The 18,612-nt window shown below is 42.6% G+C and overlaps 1 protein-coding gene across 7 annotated transcripts in view; it reads left to right on the plus strand.

Annotated features, from left to right (window-relative positions):
- Positions 1-10,315, plus strand: part of rols (zinc-RING finger and ankyrin repeat domain-containing protein rolling pebbles) — a 312,403-nt gene extending 302,088 nt beyond the window's left edge. For all 7 annotated transcript variants that reach the window (XM_075692172.1, XM_075692170.1, XM_075692173.1 and 4 more), the window contains 8 exons: positions 1,454-1,781; positions 2,505-2,680; positions 4,281-4,413; positions 4,633-4,724; positions 5,554-5,706; positions 6,694-6,794; positions 7,002-7,154; positions 8,495-10,315. In XM_075692172.1, the coding sequence (XP_075548287.1) occupies positions 1,454-1,781; positions 2,505-2,680; positions 4,281-4,413; positions 4,633-4,724; positions 5,554-5,706; positions 6,694-6,794; positions 7,002-7,154; positions 8,495-8,591 (1,233 nt within the window). In that variant the 3' untranslated portion in view covers positions 8,592-10,315. The remainder of the gene's footprint in view (positions 1-1,453; positions 1,782-2,504; positions 2,681-4,280; positions 4,414-4,632; positions 4,725-5,553; positions 5,707-6,693; positions 6,795-7,001; positions 7,155-8,494) is intronic.
- Positions 10,316-18,612: the final 8,297 nt, after the last annotated feature.

Raw genomic sequence — 18,612 nt, forward strand, 5'->3', positions numbered from 1 at the left:
GCCGGTGTGTTTTTAAGTTTATTTACTAGAGCCTTAGCCCTGGGAGCTCTCCTCTCTTTGTTGTAGATAGGATGCATATATTTAGGTAGGGGGGCAATTTGGAAGCGTTTACGCACATCCAATGGAATGTCCTTCTTGCCAATCGGGGCACCCCAGTCGCATTGGATTCGTACCCATTCCATAATTTTTCTCCCTGCTTTGGACTGGCCTAATCTTTTCAACTGAGACGCTCGTACTGCCTCAGTGAGCTCAACTAGCGCGTTGTGAACCCCCATTTTGAGAAAGAGGTCTGTTGAGGTCGAGTCTGGGAGCCCTAGGGCTCTCTTAACACTCTTTCTAATGATCGCATCTATTTTCTTTTCTTGTTCTTGTTTAAACACAAGATACAGTGTGACATACGCTATTCGGCCGGTAATAAAGACTTGCATGAGTCTAAAGAGGCTGTTCTCTTCGAGGCCTCTGCCTTTGAGTGCAACTCTCCTAAAGATCCCCGTGACTTGCGCCGCGAATTCTTCTAACTTCTTGTGTGTCGTGAGGTCGTATTCATTTCTCTGGATCTACATGCCCAGAATTATGATTTCCTCCACCTTGGGAACCTCAGTTGTGTTTACGAAAACATTGATGATTCTGCTGCTCCCAGCATGTCCCCTTTGATGTTCTGACTCAATGATTAATAGCTTCGATTTATGTGGCGAGCACGCCAAGCTTCTGCTGGCCGCATATTTCACAGGGGGTACTCACTTCACAGGTGAAGATAATCGATAGACTCTCCCTTTTTCCACGTGCTAGCAACTAGAAATTGTATCCAGCATAGAAGGGTTGTAGGTTGAGCTAGTTGATATATCCTACTATTTTTGTTGCATGGGCACATGTGTTTCTCTGTTGGCTTCTCATTTACTTTTGCACTTTATTCTCTTGTATCCACCAATTAGTATAGATGTTAAGCTGTTGTGGCAGGAAATAAACTGATGAATAATTTAGATGAGACCAACCTGAATATTCAAACCTCGATTGCATACACTTGATTCTTGCAGTGTGTTAACAACAGTTAACAAATATTTTGTTTACTGGATTTTAAGTTAACTTATACAAACAGTATGGAAGAATATTTCTATCTTTGAGTAGTAGTTCTTTATAAGTGCAGGAAAAAAGAAGAAATGAGAAGCGGGTCTTCAATGAGTTAAATGCATGGGAGCAATTTCCAGGGTCTCTAAGTTGGTCCCCACCAGTAGTTTGTCTTTCCATTCACTTCTGTTCACTTTTACCTCCAACAAAAGAAGTGAGCTGATAATGTCCATCCGAAATTAAAATGCTTTAGTTTCACTGCACTTTCAGTGGTTTTTTTTTAGCTGTTTAAGCTACTTAGTGAGCACCTTATTTCTTTTCATTATTCTCATATCTGCAAGCACAAATTCTTCTGACGAGTTTGCCCTCCTGGCTTGTGTCTATTCAGGTGTGCGAGTTTCTGCTGGACATGATGGAGGTACAGGTGAACAAGCAGGATGACTTCAGTGGCCACACAGCACTGACGGCAGCTAGCCTGGCAGGACATCGAGATGTCTGCGCACTGCTCATGCGTCGTGGCGCCTCGGCACTCGTGCGATCCAACGCGGGCGAGCCACCCCTGTGCTGTGCTGTGCGTGAAGGCCACTGGGCAGTTACTGAGCTCCTGCTGTGCCATGCACGTGCTCTCGAGCAGGCTGATGCCCTGGGCCGGTCGCCTCTTATGCTTGCTGCTGCTGAGGGCCATCTTGGAGTACTGGAGCTGCTGCTTGCCAAAGGTACAGTGTAAGAATACACCTCCAGAATGGCTGTTAGCCAGGCTTGTTGGTACAATGGCAAAATACTGCAAATAACGCAAGAATGGATCAGAAGATTAAGGAAACAGACAACACGAGCACCAATGGCGAAAGATATCGGCAAAGAAAAACATTGCAAAAGCAAGAAAAACAAAACAAACACGAAAATTTACGTTGTCTCTGCTTTGGCACAGTGGCTACATTCCAGGAAATTTGAGTGATCAGAACTTAGTGAGTTATCTGACTGAGAGCTGTCATGGTGTTGTACGTGTATTGTGCGACATAACAGCGCAGAACAATTACGAGACTAATACACTTAGCAAATGCCTTACTACGGAGGTTCAGCTGATTGTGAAAATCATGGGGGTAGGGTCGAGTGACAGCATAGGTAATTTTGGTGCATTTAGCAACATAACCAATGCATTCAACTTACAAACAACGCAACGTCTGAACAAAATAGATGTCATAAAAGCTTACATTTTTTAGCTGTGCAAATGTCACCACATTTTTTTTCATGAGTCTGACTGCCTTGTGCACCCGCAGGTTATTTGCCTCTCTGTGAGACATTCACTTTAACATAGGGCAGAGTAGGCAGCAGCAGTATAGGTCTTCTACAAGATCAGCGGAGCAATGAGGTTTGATTGCTTGGGTGCTCAAAACCATCATGTTGAAGAGTTTGATCTGAGTGCATCATTAACTTTGTAGGAGCCAACCTGCTATGGCAAGATAAGGATGGCCTTTCTGCATTGAGTTGGTCCTGCAGTCGTGGTCAACTTCAAGCAGCTCAGTGTCTCCTCACCCATGGCGCTGACATCAACCACAGCGACAAGAGGGGCAGAACGCCACTCGACATGGCTGCCACCCAAGGAAATGCAGAAGTTGTAAGCATTAGACCAGCGAATTTTTCATTTGATTTTATTTTCTCTAAAGACTCCGTGAAAAGGTTGCAGAAATATGTAAAAAAAAATCACATGGTTTTGACATAAAATGTGGTTAGTTACATTTGCTGTGAGGGTCAAAGGGGAGGTGATAAAATCAAGGTTCCGGGAAAGGCCGTTTCAGTCTTATTGCAATACTGCAATACTGTGGCTGTGAACTGTGTATCATTTTTAACATATAGACATGAACCGTGCAGGCATGAATGGTAATGCACCGATATCCTGGAAAAGTATGCAATCATTGGGTTTTGTTATCGCTAAGTAAAGAAACTTGAAATAAAGTTGATGAGAATCACGCAAAGGGGAGGGGGGGCAAATGAATGACAAATTTAAGAAAATGTTTTAATAGGTACAAAGAAGGCAATGTCAATTAGAAATAAATGGATGCAAATGACATTATTTTTGTTATCCAGATGAAGTGGAGTCTGGCAGGTCACGTAATATGTAGAACAGTTATCAGGAGTTATCTGGAGCACGATATTAAATGGAGTGATTACATTAGGAAATTTGCAGGCACAGAAGGTTCTGCATCGGACATTTATAATAATGATGATTGATGATGATTTAGCCCTGTAATCTTCATGAATGGTTATTGCTCACCATGTGTCTGCTTAAAACAATATTATTTAAACGATGACTATTTTTTGTGGCCCCTCAAAATAATAACCAAGTTTGCCCTTGTGACATCACTTTTTGGTGCAAAAGGTCATTTCAGAGTTAAAACGCAAATGCATTTAGGGATGAGCAATGGATCCCTCACCTATGTTTATCTTACCTGCATCTAGGTCACAGCAAAATTGTTTCAGGTGTAAGTTCGTCACCGTGCACATATACGTAATTCCCAAAATTTGTGGTATATGTTAATGCAATTATTACTGAGGCCCTTGTGTTACAGAACCTCAATGTGCAGAACATTACAGCCTGTCATAATATATCAGCTGTTTTATTATTTGCTTTTTATTGGCTCTTCTTGGAGTAAGAAGACAGTCCATTTGTACAGTGTAATAGCACAACAGCAAAAAATGTCAATAAATGCATTAAATATACGTTGTACAGAACAATTAATTGTCCCACTAAATGTCCAAAGAAATTGTGAAAAAATTCTGTACCTTTTTAGTACACAGTGGCATATACACTGTGTAGCTAAAACACAATTCTCATCACTTCATGAGCAGTTGCACAGTAGTTTATATGGAGATGACGTATACAGCTGATGAACTCCAGGTCGTTTAATTGTTATTTTGTTGTACATCATGGAGTGAACATCAGGAGTTTATCACTAACTTCAATTCAACTACTACATTAAAAAATGCTTGTAGATGAGCCCTAGATGGCACAGTGGTCATTTCTAAACTGTTAGAAACTGATAAAGGGCACAGCAAGTACTTTGTGCAATATCTAATTCTGATGTGCTAACATTGTGAAGTTAAGAAGTGTGTACTGCATTTCGTTGCATGCTGGCGGATTTTCGTTTAAGTGTATATGCAATACTACAGGATATCTTGTTTTAGTTTTATCTCATGATGTTTTCTGTGTCTTGCAGATCAAGCTACTCTTAAATAATGGTGCCGAGATTGAGCATGTGGACCTGAATGGCACCAGAGCTCTTGACCGGGCCATTGGAACTGGGAACCTCGATGCCATCAACTGCTTCCTGCAAGCAGGGGCTAAGATAGGTGCGTTGCTCTCTCCACGGCCTACTATTAAATTGAAGTTCTCATTAAATTAGTTTTGTGGTATGTTGTGCCATAAATGTTGGTGTGTACTGTTTGTAGTATGTCAATAAATCTCCTTTCATATGTCTTAAAGGTAAATGTCGAGACCATAAAAGTGATTTAAAAGTTTTTCATCACCGGGTGTGCATTTTCTTATTTCCCATAAACCTTGCTTTTCAGGATCACAAACCTGGGAGATGGCAGCTGGTAAACCTGATGTTGTGCATCTTCTGTTGAATAAGCTCCATCAAGATGGAGCTCTTTTATACAGAGTAAGTGTGCCATCGCTGTGTAGCTCTCAAAGGTGTGCCTCTTCTGAAATTGTTGCTGTCACAGATGAGAATTTCAATACAGCACATCAGCATTTTGCAGCTTCTAATCTTGCAGATGCTTGTAGCAATGTGTTTACACAGACTGCAATACAGACTGTGTTACAATACTCGTTGTAGATGGCTAAATAGGCAGGTAAATGGACAGCAACCATCAAAAGCCGCTTCCAACTCTGAACAAGCCGGCAGAAAAGACAGCTTTGTGAAGATGGTTAAAACATGTTGGCAGGCAACTTGGTTTGAAACCATGATAGAGTGTGTAAGCGCGACTGAACGAGGACGTAGAAAGAAACAGATACACCGAGACAGCGCTAACTTTAATATAACATAAAAGTCAAAAGCGGTGCGAGCTACTTTTCTGTTTAAAGATGGCGGCTAAGCAGAAAGCTTAGAAACTCCACGGGAAAGTCACCTGCACAAAAGAAAACATAGTCACACTTTCTTATATGCCTAATGTAGGCCACATTGAGTTTTTCATAGGTTTACACAGTATTAAAGTACAGCGATAATATGTGCTTTTCTTAGGGAATTTTTTTTTGGTCAACACGAGGTGCATCGAGTCACAGAGATGTCTTCCAAATGTGTTCTATGTTCCAGTGCTGGCCAGAAGTAAAATGCACCTGCACTTTCAGTAGCTACAATACTGGAGCTATAGCCACTTGCATTGAAAAACAGAGCATCAGTTAATTAACTATATCAGTGTGCTTGTGTGGTGTTGCTTTCTTATTTCTCAGAAATTTTTTCATTTTTATTCTCTCATTGGCGCTTGCAGAAAGGCCACATGAAAGATGCTGTCCATCGGTATCAGTACGCCCTGAAGAAGTTCCCTGCGTCCGTTGTGGAAGATGCAGACAGCGGAAGCACATTTCTACAGCTCAAGCACCAGTTGCTGCTTGGGCTTGCCAAGTGCAAAAGGAAACTGAATGTAAGCAACTTGTGTCTAAATGTGGAAGAAAATATTGCATCTTAGTGTGGCAGAAGGCCGCAAAAGTAGGCCATACTGGGTTTTTGAAATGAAAACCTTGCAGCCAAAGAAAAATTTGAAGTGGGCCAGGGTTTTTAATGGTTCTTCAGCGATTCCTTCTAGCCCTTCATCATTGGCTTACTTGCCACCTCGCCGCCATTATTGTTCAGTTCAGCTGCACTGCTTGGAAGGCAGAATGAGAAAGGAATAAAACCAAAGTAATATAATAGCTACAAAATACAGCTCCTGCATGATTAAGGAGTCAAGCTGAGCATCACTTTTCATTTAATAGTTACGGCAGCTGGAATACAGTCACTAACAACCTAGCTAACCAGGCATTCAACAGTCTGTTGCATTTAGTATTGTATGATTTGCTTCGCAGCATTCAACATTGTGGCATTCTGCTGCAATCAGCTACACATATGCAAATAGTTTAGCTTCTTGAATTTACCTCCATTATGCAAATTTTCACAGAACTCATTTCATGTGTGTAACATGTGTGCAAATGTTTTATTTGCACCTCATTATACGCTTGTTCAGGTACAGAAAATTGTATTATAGAAGGAAGAAACATTAAAGGGCTAAGTTATATTGGTTGAGTGTGCAATTTCATTCAGCGATCCACATTAGCTGTTTGCAGCCTATGTGAAATACGAAGCAAACCGAATTTTTACCATCCGGTATTTTCAGTGTACATTCCATCATTTATATGCAATATTAGTGTTGTTGATGCAGTAATTAGGAACATAAATTTACGATAAAACAATAATCTAAAATACAAATTGCCCACTTTTAATTTTTGCCTCTCAGAGGGCCTACATGTTGCTCTCTACTTCAGATAGTTGGCAAGCAACCTATTAGCTCAATTTAGCGACATCAAATATTCCTAATTGTTGCAATAAATATATGCAAAGTGTTACACTTTTTTGTGCTACTCCTTGTGTGCAGGAACCTGATGCAGCCATCTCGGCAGCAACTCAAGCTATCGAGCTTCGACCAAAGAGCTTTGAGGGCCACTTTATTCGGGCTAAGGCATACAAGGACAAAGGGTATGACAAACCTGTTCCTCATATGTTGGCCATTAACAGCAGTGCCAATGGGCAGTCTTTCAACCTAAATGCGTACTTCTGACATTTCTTATTTTATGGTGATTTACTGGTCCAGTCCCCATATTATTATATAATGCACTTTGTTTCTCTTTCATACACTGTTGCATTTCTGACATTGGCAGCCTACATTCTTTTGATATATTACAGATGCCAAGCTGAGGCCCAAGCAAACATAGAAGAAGCTCTCAGACTGGCCCCCATTTCGAACCTGGAGCAGCGACGAACACTACTGAAAGTGCAAGAGGAGATTGGTGCAGGAGATATTGACCTCACTGGCACTCAGTACATGTCAACAAGAAGGTATGTGCCTTTCAGGAAGTGCTGTCATCGGATAGCCTGACATTTTATGACCACCATATATGCTCTGCCACATTCCTAGTTTGAGACATGCCTAAGACACAACACTGAACATAATTTGAGTAATTTTACTATGCTGTCTGGTTTTCTGTCTTCTATTTTATTTTATTTTTTCTTCTGTGCACAATCACATTAATTTGAGATCCTGTATTGATTATAGGATGAGTATGCTGTGTGGTATAAGTGACACAAAGGTCACTGAAGGTTAAATATGAGCATATGTTTGCATAGTTGAAACATCAACATAAATATCATAGTATGAAATAACTAAGGTAATTCTAAAGTATTTCTTGTAGAGTGTTGCATCTTTGTAATAGTGTAAGGGGCATAACAAGAACCCTTTAACAGAAATGTATCTTCATATGTGAGTCATGAATGGTGCATGATCTCTTAACCTTAGGCGATTAAAGACATTCTCGTGTAAAAAATTTAAGCAGGAAAAAGAAAGCTTAGCCACATCAAGCTGTATAGCAATGATCTTGTGCCAGTGCAATATTTTCTGTTGCCAGTGTTATTCATCTCAGCCAATATGAATCTATTGAGAAGCTTCATCTTGTAGACGCAAATAAATGAACTTTTGATGAAAAAACATACAGCTAAAGAAAGATATTAACATTTTTACTGATATTATAGCCACAGCAGCATTTTTCTCAGAATTTTGGATAAAAATGGGGTGGCTATTAAGTTGATAGTATACTTGAGGTACACACAACTACACCAATGTGCACAGCCAGACCGCAGTTGATATCATGAATGTAGGATATAATGGTGCATGATGTCTTTCACAAATCTTGGGCACTTTACAACAAGAAAACTACGTGGCTGTGCAGCTATATAGCATTCTGCTGCTGAGTACGATTCACAGGTACAATTACTTGCTGCTATGGCGACATTCCAGTGAAACCGCAACATAAAGCACTGTGCAGTTAAGCATTAAAGGGCCCTAGGTGGTCATAGTTAATCCAAAACCCTAGCCAAATGTTGCTTTGGTTAACTAGAGAAATCAGGGAACAGCATTCCTACATAGTGAAATGCGATTTAATCTTGTTCACAAAAGTTAGCTTACATTTTACAGGGTATTGCTCAAAAGCCACTAGACACAGAATAGATATGTGCACACAAACAAAGAGCTGTATGTGTGTCTGCATGCCTCTTCTGCATCTTGTGGTTTTTGTGCTGTCATTGTTTTGCCAACTCAGCCATGCTTCTACTTTAGTGGGCGACTACTATATATGCTCTAGGGTCACCTTCTTTCTTTTCTGCGCACTTTGTTCTCATCCTAGCTCTCTGGACAACCAGTCAAACTGCACGGACAGCATGGACCAGGTTTGCGGCATTTCAGTGGACAGCAGGCTAAACTTGGCGTCAGTGCATCTGTGAGCGCAATCCCCTTCAGAGTTGACAAACAACAGCACAGGCTCGCCCTCCTGTCTGTCTGAAGATGGCATTTAAAATTGCATCTCTCCCCACGCTTCTCCCATTCTTGCCCTGGCCAAGAAACTCTGTGTTGTAGTATACTGTCACGTAGTGACTTTTCATTTCTTGGTAGCCATATGCCAGGTCACTGTTCGTACAAGTGCACATATTATGTACGCAGGACAAAAAAGGAAGATTGAGTATTTATTGCTGTATCATGTATCTTTCGTCTTTGTACATAACAGCCCAAGTTTCCTGTATTTATGTGGGCAACAAGCATGGAAAAAAGAAACACACTGAGATACATAAGGCAGCATTACCGAATGCCAGAACCAGTAAACAGACTTCACTTGTGTGCGCTACTGCTTCTAATAGAGATGTCTCCAGTTCTGGGCGTTTGTGCCGAGTGGTTGCTCGCTGGCTGTTCAATTATCCACAGCCATTGCGCAGGGGAACATGTGCAAATGAGAAACTATTGCCATCGGTATGCTTTGTACTCAGTCAAAGGCATTGATTAGAAAGTACCCATCATGTTTATGTGCAAGAAGCCCAAGCTGCGCTTCTATATTGTGTTGTGCAATGATTTCTCTCCAAACACATGAGCTTATTATACAGACATATGGGAGCTGCATTACGAACCTGTCCTTGAGCATTCCTTTAGAGATGTGACCACTCATGAAAAGTAGTGATGCCTAAAGGCAAACACAACTTCATGGTTATGTTACAGTCAAGACAAACAATTAAGAAATCGAAATGGACTTCTCTCAAGTTAGCACTGATGACATCCTAAAGTGCTGTTGGTGACATACGAATATCATCCCTACGAAGTATGGGAAATGCATTTGAAGTAGCAGCTTTGCTTGTGCTCATTGGTAATAACATGTACTGCAAGATTCATACTTGGACAGTGCATAGTCATGAGTGCCTGGCGGCAGGCTATGACCGTGTGGTTCTTGTTGATGCAGCCTTTGACACAGCTATTGTTGTTACAGCCTTCTACCTTTCTTGTCTTCTGTTTTGTTGTAGTAAAAGTGTGAAATTAATATAGAACAGCTTAGGTCACTGCACCATTAGTAATGCTGAATGCACCGTATGCTGATCAAGAATGATCATAGCGTACAGTTTATGTCCCTGGTTGACACTTTACGCAGCTGTCTGTTTTGTGTACTACTCTGAATGTATCCACACATTTTAGGGGCAACATATGGCATAATGCAAACTGCAAAGCTGCCTTTAAACAGCTTTAAATGTATCAGTGGTAAAATATAGAAAAAAATGCACTGCATAAGAAAGTATCTCTGTGTCAACATGTACTCTCATTAGCCTTCATGCTAATGAAATTTACTGAATGTTTGGAATAAAAAAGGTCACGAACCTTATGCTTCAGACTACCTTGTTTAAGTGTAGCCTAAAGCTAGGCCTTAATTTAATTAAAATGGAAAACTCTCTGTGCAAGCATAAAATTAAAGGTACCTTCTTTTTGCTGGGCACTTACATGATGTTATTCTCAATCAAATGGTCTGTTCTTCAATATGAAAGGTCACCCATTTTCATCAATTGTCATAAAAAAACACAAAGTTAGTTTGTGTGATGGTGTTTTTTCTTAGGTAGCAGTGGTTGATTATTGACTGCTCTAACAAATGTTAACAGGACTGTACTTTGTAGCACAAGTGCATGCCTTAGGTTTATATTAGTGTAAACAAAATGCAGCAAGTTTCGTTCTTTCTGCTTGTGTAAGCATGTGAGCACACGAAACCAAGTGGCTCGTATTTAATGTGACCACAAACACAAGCCACTAATAAGATTACATTATGTCCTTGTTAATATAGCCTAGCTAATTAAAAGTTGTCGCAAGTATTTTGCTGTTTGCAGTCTTAGCTTGCAAAAATTATAAGCCTACATGGGGACCTCGGGAATGTGTGCCCAACCGTTTTTATTAAACCTATTTTGTAATATGTGCTCCATGCAGGCAGCTCTGATTAGCAGAGAACCAACAGGAGCATTTATAAGTGCAGCATCTTTGATTTAGAATAATCACTTTCATTCCCACTAGGTTAATTTCAATATATTCTAATGTAAATTCATTTTACAAGCCAACATTAAGTACTGAATAATAGAAAAAAATGATTATGCTTGTAATTTGTTTGTTTGCACTGGAATATTTGTGAAATGAATTCTTTATCAATGAATGAGATAAATTGGTCAATGAAATTGGCTAATATGAGGTAGTGCACTATACTTCTTACCAAAATAAATTCTTTGTGCTAGCTAAGGTGGGATTCTGGGTGCATTTTCATTTTATTTTCTCTACCTTTTTAACTATTTTTTTTACATGGCAAAGAAGTTTTTAACCTTTGTTGTGGTAGTTTATTTCACACCAACAATTTTAACGCTTCAAGTGTTCTCACTGTGTTGACTATGTTGACTCCTAGCTAACAAACATTCAGGAGCTAATGTCTTTTGGCTGGCACATGTTGAGTTTCAATAGTTCTACACAGTGCTCTCGTTTGGTTGAAATGCCTGTTTTTGGCTTTGGTTATGCTTGAATAGCATGTTCTTAAACTGTGTGCCTGTGGTAAGAAAAATGTAACATTCTATGGTGACTACAAATGCGGCACTCTCACAAGTGCTGGGTTTAGGATTCATGAGCAAGGAATGCTTGCAGCCTAAGTGTTGTCCATTTTACAGCAATCTGATGCTAAGATATGTATATGAACCTGATTGGCTAGTTCATTGAACTTTTTTAATGTCATGAGCACTAGAATGATGTTCATGTTTCTGACTGTAAGCCGTCACGTAACTTGTGAAACAGGAAGTAAATGCAGTTCCACAGATATGTATTCCATATAACAAAGCCTACTCGAGTGTTGTTCCACCTATTGTATTGCTGGGTGTAATTTCATGAACCCAGGCCTATCTTTTGTATTTAACTGGTATTCCAAATTTTACTTCTGTATATAAGAAGACAAGTATTTCAAACTACGTTCCTTGATTAGAGCAGACACTGCTCTTGTTCAAGCAATGTGTATCTCACTTTCTAAGAATATTCGTGCTAGATTATTGTTTTGTAAAGGCCATGCACAAAATTGTCACAACTTTATTCTAAGGTTGAAGTACTCTCTGTGTGTGTGTACATATAAGGGTATTTGTAGATACAGTATACTTTATAGAAAATTATATAGCCTTACACCTGTACTTCTGTTTCACAGTATACGCATTGACACAGGGACAGAAAAAAGAGGAAGTGTACACGGCCATATATGTATTTGACAATAAACTAGATTTGTTTCCCCTGCAAACTCGTGGTGTGTGCTTCCTTACAGCTAATTTTCATTGCAAAGTTGCTCTTTACTAATTTGAGTCATCTTTCTATGTCAAAATTAAGAACTCTTGTTAAAAACCAGTGGTAAAAGCAATCTATTGGCCAACTGATTAGGCTTTATCACTGGTTGCAACATTGGATGCAGTGCATTAATGCGTTTGACCCTTGGTTTCTATACACCTAATATATTGTGATTAATGACATCTGACATGAAATAGTGTGCAAAGATTACATGTTCCTGATTCTTTTTGGAATATGCGAGAAGCCTTCTAAATGGTTTGCAAATACACAGGCTTCCCTACCCACATTCACGGCAAATGCACACTGCGCTTTTTGCTGAAAATGAACAAAAATGCGAGAAACGGGCAAGGGTCTTATCGTGTTCCATAATGAATGGATGCGCTTAAGTGTGCTTCACCCCATACATATGTGTATTGAGAGGAAGAATGTTGCACAAATTCTGTATTAAGGTGAAGTTTGCTGACGTACTTGATAAAATTAATGATTGCACAAAAAACATAGTAATAACACAGATAAAATCGATAAGAAAAGGTATTGCAATGAGGCATACTAATAGTGGCAAGAACCGTGTAGTGAAACATATTGAAATCGGAAAGGGCGAACCTGGCACGTTGGATTATTATTATTATTATTATTATTATTATTATTATTATTATTATTATTATTATTATTATTATTATTAATAATAATAATAATAATAATAATAATAATAATAATAATAATAGCTTTTTTATTTCCACCAACGATGGAGGAGACTGCGGATAAAAGTCGCTCGAGATACAAGCAACAAGCAAGCAAGACATTGTATTCCTAATTTATTCATTTTCCGTTATTTGCGCACGTATTAGACCCGCACGATTCATCTACTCGAACCTCTCCCTTTTCCTTTTTTTTCCGCCTTTACGCTCCGCTGCTCCAATCATACCGCCTCGGGGACTAGTACGCGTTCCTTAATTACAAACGCGCCCACATGTCATCTCCAGTCACACTGCGAGCTCTGAGACGCCTGAGCTCTTTCTCCCGAGGATGGTGTGACCTGAGCCCTTGCACCCCCCCACCCTCCTCCACGGCGCGCCCTTTGTACGAGACGTATCGTCAGGGAGCCTGATACGTGTTCCTAAATTAAACACGCGCGCACAAACATCGACTGTCCCTAAGGGTCGTAGTGCGAACACTGAGGCGTCCAAGAAGCATAGCTGTATCTGATGGGGCTGCAACGATCTCATACTGGGTCTCACACAAACGGCCAACACGGTGGGGAAACAAGGGCCCAAATCGCCCAACCATGTAAGGTTGGGCGATTTACGATTGTAAGGGCGGTTAGTGATGTACATGGTTGTAACCATGTACATCACTAACCATGCTAATGCACGTGCTGACGCCGTCTCACGCCACGAGTAAACGGATATGCGCAGATGAGCTTTCGCGCAAAAAGAAAAAAATAAGGTAAGCCCAACAGCCCCTTACAATCTCCGCCAAGCCAAGACAAACGTTCGCCATTAGAACTCCCTCAAATGTACTCATGTATCCAGGAGAATCTAACGACAAAAACGTATTGCGCTTTAAATTTTGGTGTCTGTGGTCCTTTAATGTCGCGTCTATGGTATCGCGCAAGGTCATATTTCCGCAACGCATATAAAAGAGTATCGCTACACATTGTACAATACATACAGCAACGTACGTACGTTAAATAAAATTTCGAACTTCTGTGTACAGATCTCCGAGTGAACGACTTGTGTCAAAGGTTTTTACGTCAACCATGAATTTTGACCCTACCAATTATTTTCTGTAGTGCGTGTTCATACTTGCGCTCAAGTTAAGCAACGTGCGTTTTAAAAAGCGCGTACACACCTTTCTGTCGCGCTGTCGCCCGTTTTCGTGGTGGTGCAGACTATGCGTCACCCCTGATGAAAAGGGCGCGTGCTTTCGTGCAACCGAGTTGGAGCAGAGCGCATTTGTCGCCGAGCGCCAACTATTATTACTCGTTAAAAGACGCACGTGCGTCTTTTTACGAGTAATAATAGTTGGCGCTCGGCAACAATAGTTACGAGCGCGAGAGCTTTGGGGCGTCTGAAGATTCAAACGCTGTGCTGGATGGCCGCGCCTGGAACAGTACTCATCTTCTACCGCCGCCCTCTCTCCCATGTGGCAGCTGCGAGAGAGGGCGGCGGAGGAAGAGGAGGAGGATGGCGGTCGCCTTCCACGCCGGCGCTCGAGCGCTTGGGACAACGCGTATACGTGACGTATCGGATTACACAGAATTTTTTTTTATTTAGCTGCACCGAACTTTCCAAACATTGTCTGTGGCAGATAGCACAATTCTAACCCTTGATATAAATTTTACTTCGTGAGGCGGCCGTTGCTTTTACGAGAAATGAATACTTTGTTTAATTAAACAATTAACGCAATTACGCTTAATAACTACTTAATCAATTAATTTACGGTAAGTTTATTTAATCTACGAACCTTAGCTAGTGGTTTCGCAAGGCGCATCCACTTTGAGCGAATTCCCTGGACCGCGCCGGTTGCTTTGGCGTTCCAGTTACATTTGTGCTTGAATGCACAAAACGGTGTTTTCTTTATAAAACTGCAATAGGAACGTTTTAAAAATGTGGAGCAGCTAAAAAAAAGAAAAGAAAAAACATCCTACATATAAATAGCTTTCCGTATACTGCCGCTATGCAAAGGTGCAGGTTAACGGCTTTATTCTCTACGGAATTGCGCAATTAAACAATGAATACACCGTAGATAAGTTTACCACAACAAACATACACCTTCAAGAACGTTGTTACTATAATTAAGACTATATAAATATATTATGTTAACATTATACGCTCTTTCTTTACGGAGCGAAATACATGCACCGGAGAGAAAGAGCGCGACAATAACAAGCACCGTAAAGAAGAATGTATAGTAAATCACACCAGCTTGCCCAGCAACAAGTCCTTTTGAACTATATTAATAAACATTGTCAATGGTTTCCACGCAAGTTTCTTTCTGTCTTTTTATTTACCGTCTTTCAATGTTGCAGTACGCATTGAAAACGTTCGCGCTTTCGGCCGAGGATGTACTGACAGCAATGTCAAAGTAATAAAATATTACACGAAGTAAGGCTAGTATAAATAATGGCAAACATTTGCTCGCTAAATAAGCATTGTGTCAAATAAGAAAGAAGGAACGAACGTTACATCACGGAGCAAACCGTCACATGCGAGTGTCACGTGTTGCCGCTTCCGGTACTTGAGCACGGCACAGTGCTCCGGAGGCATTGTGCCGTGCCTCTGGAACTAAGCAGATCACGTGCCCTCCAAGACGGCTCGCGGAAAGAGAATTTATTTACTTATCTACGCCGTGTTGACGACAGTTATGGTTTCCATACTATGGCACATACGTGCAATGGGGGGATCGACCAAAAACCGAGTCCGCGTGTTAATTATGATGATGATTTCTACACTTTATGTCACATACCCGCAACGGGGGATCGGCGATGAAGCTGCTTGTAGATTTAAAATGAATAAGAACAAATTAAAAAACACAAGCCAACATAAGATTTCTCACGTTAAATACTTAGCACGGGAGCGCGCGACAGCACATGCGCGCGCTAGTTTACACCAAAGACGCAGGAACGAAATGGGTGTGTCTGTAGCATTTTCATATTAAGCGCTTCACGAAACCTTCGCTTCACATAGATTCCGACAGGTGCGTTGTATCTGCATTATATATATATGCTGCAGATAACCTATTCGGAGCCACGTATATATATATATATATATATATATATATATATATATATATATATATATATATATATATATATATATATATATATATATTGTTACGTTATACCTGCCAAAGGCCGGCAGCTACGCCATGAAATCTAGGCCGATTCGCAGAGCAAAAAGACATATATATATATATATATATATATATATATATATATATATATATATATATATATATATATATATATATATATATATATATATGCTCCTGCGCCCTCTTCCCCACTTAGTTGAATAAGCCAACCTCACAAAATAAACGGTTCGTTCGTTCGTTTAGAAATATCTCGTTGTCCGAGCCGCCGGCGCGTAATTGCATCACGTTGTCACGTGGTGAGTGAGTGAGTGAATAAACTTTATTGTAGGTCCGGCGAGGACGCGAACTCGTCGGGCACCCGGCTAGTCCCACGTCGGGACCGGCAGGTCTAGCCCACCGGCCCGGTCGCGGGCACGCTGGACGGCCAGGATTTGCTTTTCTAGAGCGGGGCTACGCAAAAGCGAGTCCCACTCCTCCTTGATGAACTTGGGGTATGTCGACCCACACTCCCACAGCATGTGCGCTAGAGTGGAGGTCTGGCCGCAGGAGGGGCAGGCGTCGTCGCGATACACGTCCGGGTAAGCCTCGTGGAGAACGGACAGACACGGATACGTACTGGTCTGCAGAAGCCTAAGCGAAACGGCTTGCGCCCTATTCAACTTGGGGTGAGGGGGTGGAAAGACCCTTCTAGACATGTAGAAGAATTTAACAAGCTCGTTGTGAGTAGCGGGAGCGTCCCTGTGGCCGTAGGGAGGAGGGGAGTCGGTGCTTCTTGTAGAGGAAGCGCGGTCGGTGAGGTCACGCGCAGCCTCGTGAGCAGACTCATTGAGGTTCGGGGGAGCACCCTCGACCGACCCTACGTGAGCTGGAAACCAGTGGATTGAATGATGCGTGAGAGCATCTCGACTCGAGCTGCTAAGAAGACGAGCAGCTTGCTTGGCGATGCAACCCTTCTGAAAAGCCCTAACTGCTGTTTTGGAATCGCTATATATCTCGGATCCACGACCGTCTAGCAGGGCGAGGGCGATGGCGGCTTGTTCGGCGACACCGGGGTCTGAAGTGCGAATGGAGGCGCAGTTGGAAATCTTGCCGCTAGAGTCGACCACAACGATGGCAAAGGTCTTCCCATCGCTGTACTCCGCGGCGTCGACGAAGCCTGCTCTAATGTCTCGTTGCTTGATCTGTTTGAGGATGGCTGCTGCTCTGGCCTTGCGTCTGCCCTCGTTATGGACGGGATGGACGTTTCGGGGCACAGGCGCCACTTCGAACTTGTCTCGAATGCACCTGGGGATCGGGGTACTGACCATCGGGAATCCCGCAGGATGGTAACCCAGCTCTTTGAGGATGTGTCTACCTGCCGCTGTGGTGCTCAAGCGAGTGAGTTGCGCGCGTTCTTGGGCTTCGGCAATCTCCTCGGCAGTGTTATGCACCCCCAGCCTAAGGAGATCCTCGGTATGGGTCCTGATGGGTAGCCCGAGAGCCCTCTTGACCACTTTGCGGATGAGAGCGTTGAGTTTGTCTCGCTCCGCTCTGAGCCAGTTATGCATAGAAATTGTGTACGTAAAGTGACATAGTACGAATGCATTGATAAGCCTGAGGAGATTGTTTTCCTTCATTCCTCGGTGCCGGTTTGCTATTCTGCGAACGAGGCGGAAAGCGTTGTCCGTCTTTGCGATGATCTTGCGGAGAGCCGTTCCGTTCCCGCCGTTGAATTCGACAAACATGCCCAGGACCCGAATAACGTCAACCCTGGGTATCACCGCCCCGTCACAAGTGCGAAGACTGATGCTGCTTTCGGAGACTGGCTTCCAATCTTTGGGTCTGCCTCCCTTCTCTTTTCTGTAAAGCAGAAGCTCCGACTTGGCGGGGGAGCATCGAAGTCCGGTTGGGCGGAGATACTCCTCGATCACGTCTATCGCCTCCTGCATGGATTCTTCGACTCTGCCCTCGCAGCCGCTGGAGCACCATAAGGTGATGTCGTCGGCGTATATGGTGTGCTTGACGCCCTCTACGCGTGCCAACCTCTCGGAAAGACCAATCATACAGATGTTGAACAGGGTGGGTGAGATGACGGCGCCCTGAGGAGTGCCCCGCCCTCCGAGGGGCACATCGTTGGAGCGGAAGTCCCCAATGCGAAGCTTGGCCTTCCTGTCCGTTAGGAAAGAGCTGACGTAGCTATGGAATCTGGAGCCGAGACCCAGATCTGAAATGGTCTTTACGATGAAGCTATGGAGCACGTTGTCGAAAGCTTTCTCGAGGTCCAGACCGAGCAAAGCCTTGACGTCTCTGGAACGGCCATCCACAATCTGATGCTTTATTAGGCGCATTGCATCCTGCGTCGAGAGTCCGGCGCGGAAGCCGACCATGTTGTACGTGTAAACCTCGTTGTCTTCGAGGTACCCGTTGACCCTGTTGAGGACGACGCGCTCCATGACCTTGCCGACGCAGGAGGTTAGAGAAATCGGCCTGAGGTTCTCGATGTTCGGGGCCTTGCCGGGCTTGGGAATGAGCACCGTGCAGGCCATCTTCCATTCTGCAGGAACAACGCCGCTATTCCAGGACTCGTAGATTTTGTCGGTCAGGAAGACGATCGACGTGTCCTCGAGGTTTCTCAACATTCTGTTGGTGACTCCGTCTGGACCCGGCGCAGACTTGCGGTTGAGCGCGAAGATAGCCTGTCTAACCTCGGCAATGGAGAAGTCTTCGTCGAGCTCGGGGCGTGGAGGGCCTCGGTAGTCTGGGAGTTGGGTCACTGGATCTCCGTCGCGACGGACGGGCAAGTACTTCTGTACCAGTTTTGCGACGAGCTCATCGACCGTGTGAGAC

Source organism: Dermacentor variabilis, chromosome 5, assembly GCF_050947875.1.
Source record: "Dermacentor variabilis isolate Ectoservices chromosome 5, ASM5094787v1, whole genome shotgun sequence".
Lineage (NCBI taxonomy): Eukaryota > Metazoa > Arthropoda > Arachnida > Ixodida > Ixodidae > Dermacentor > Dermacentor variabilis.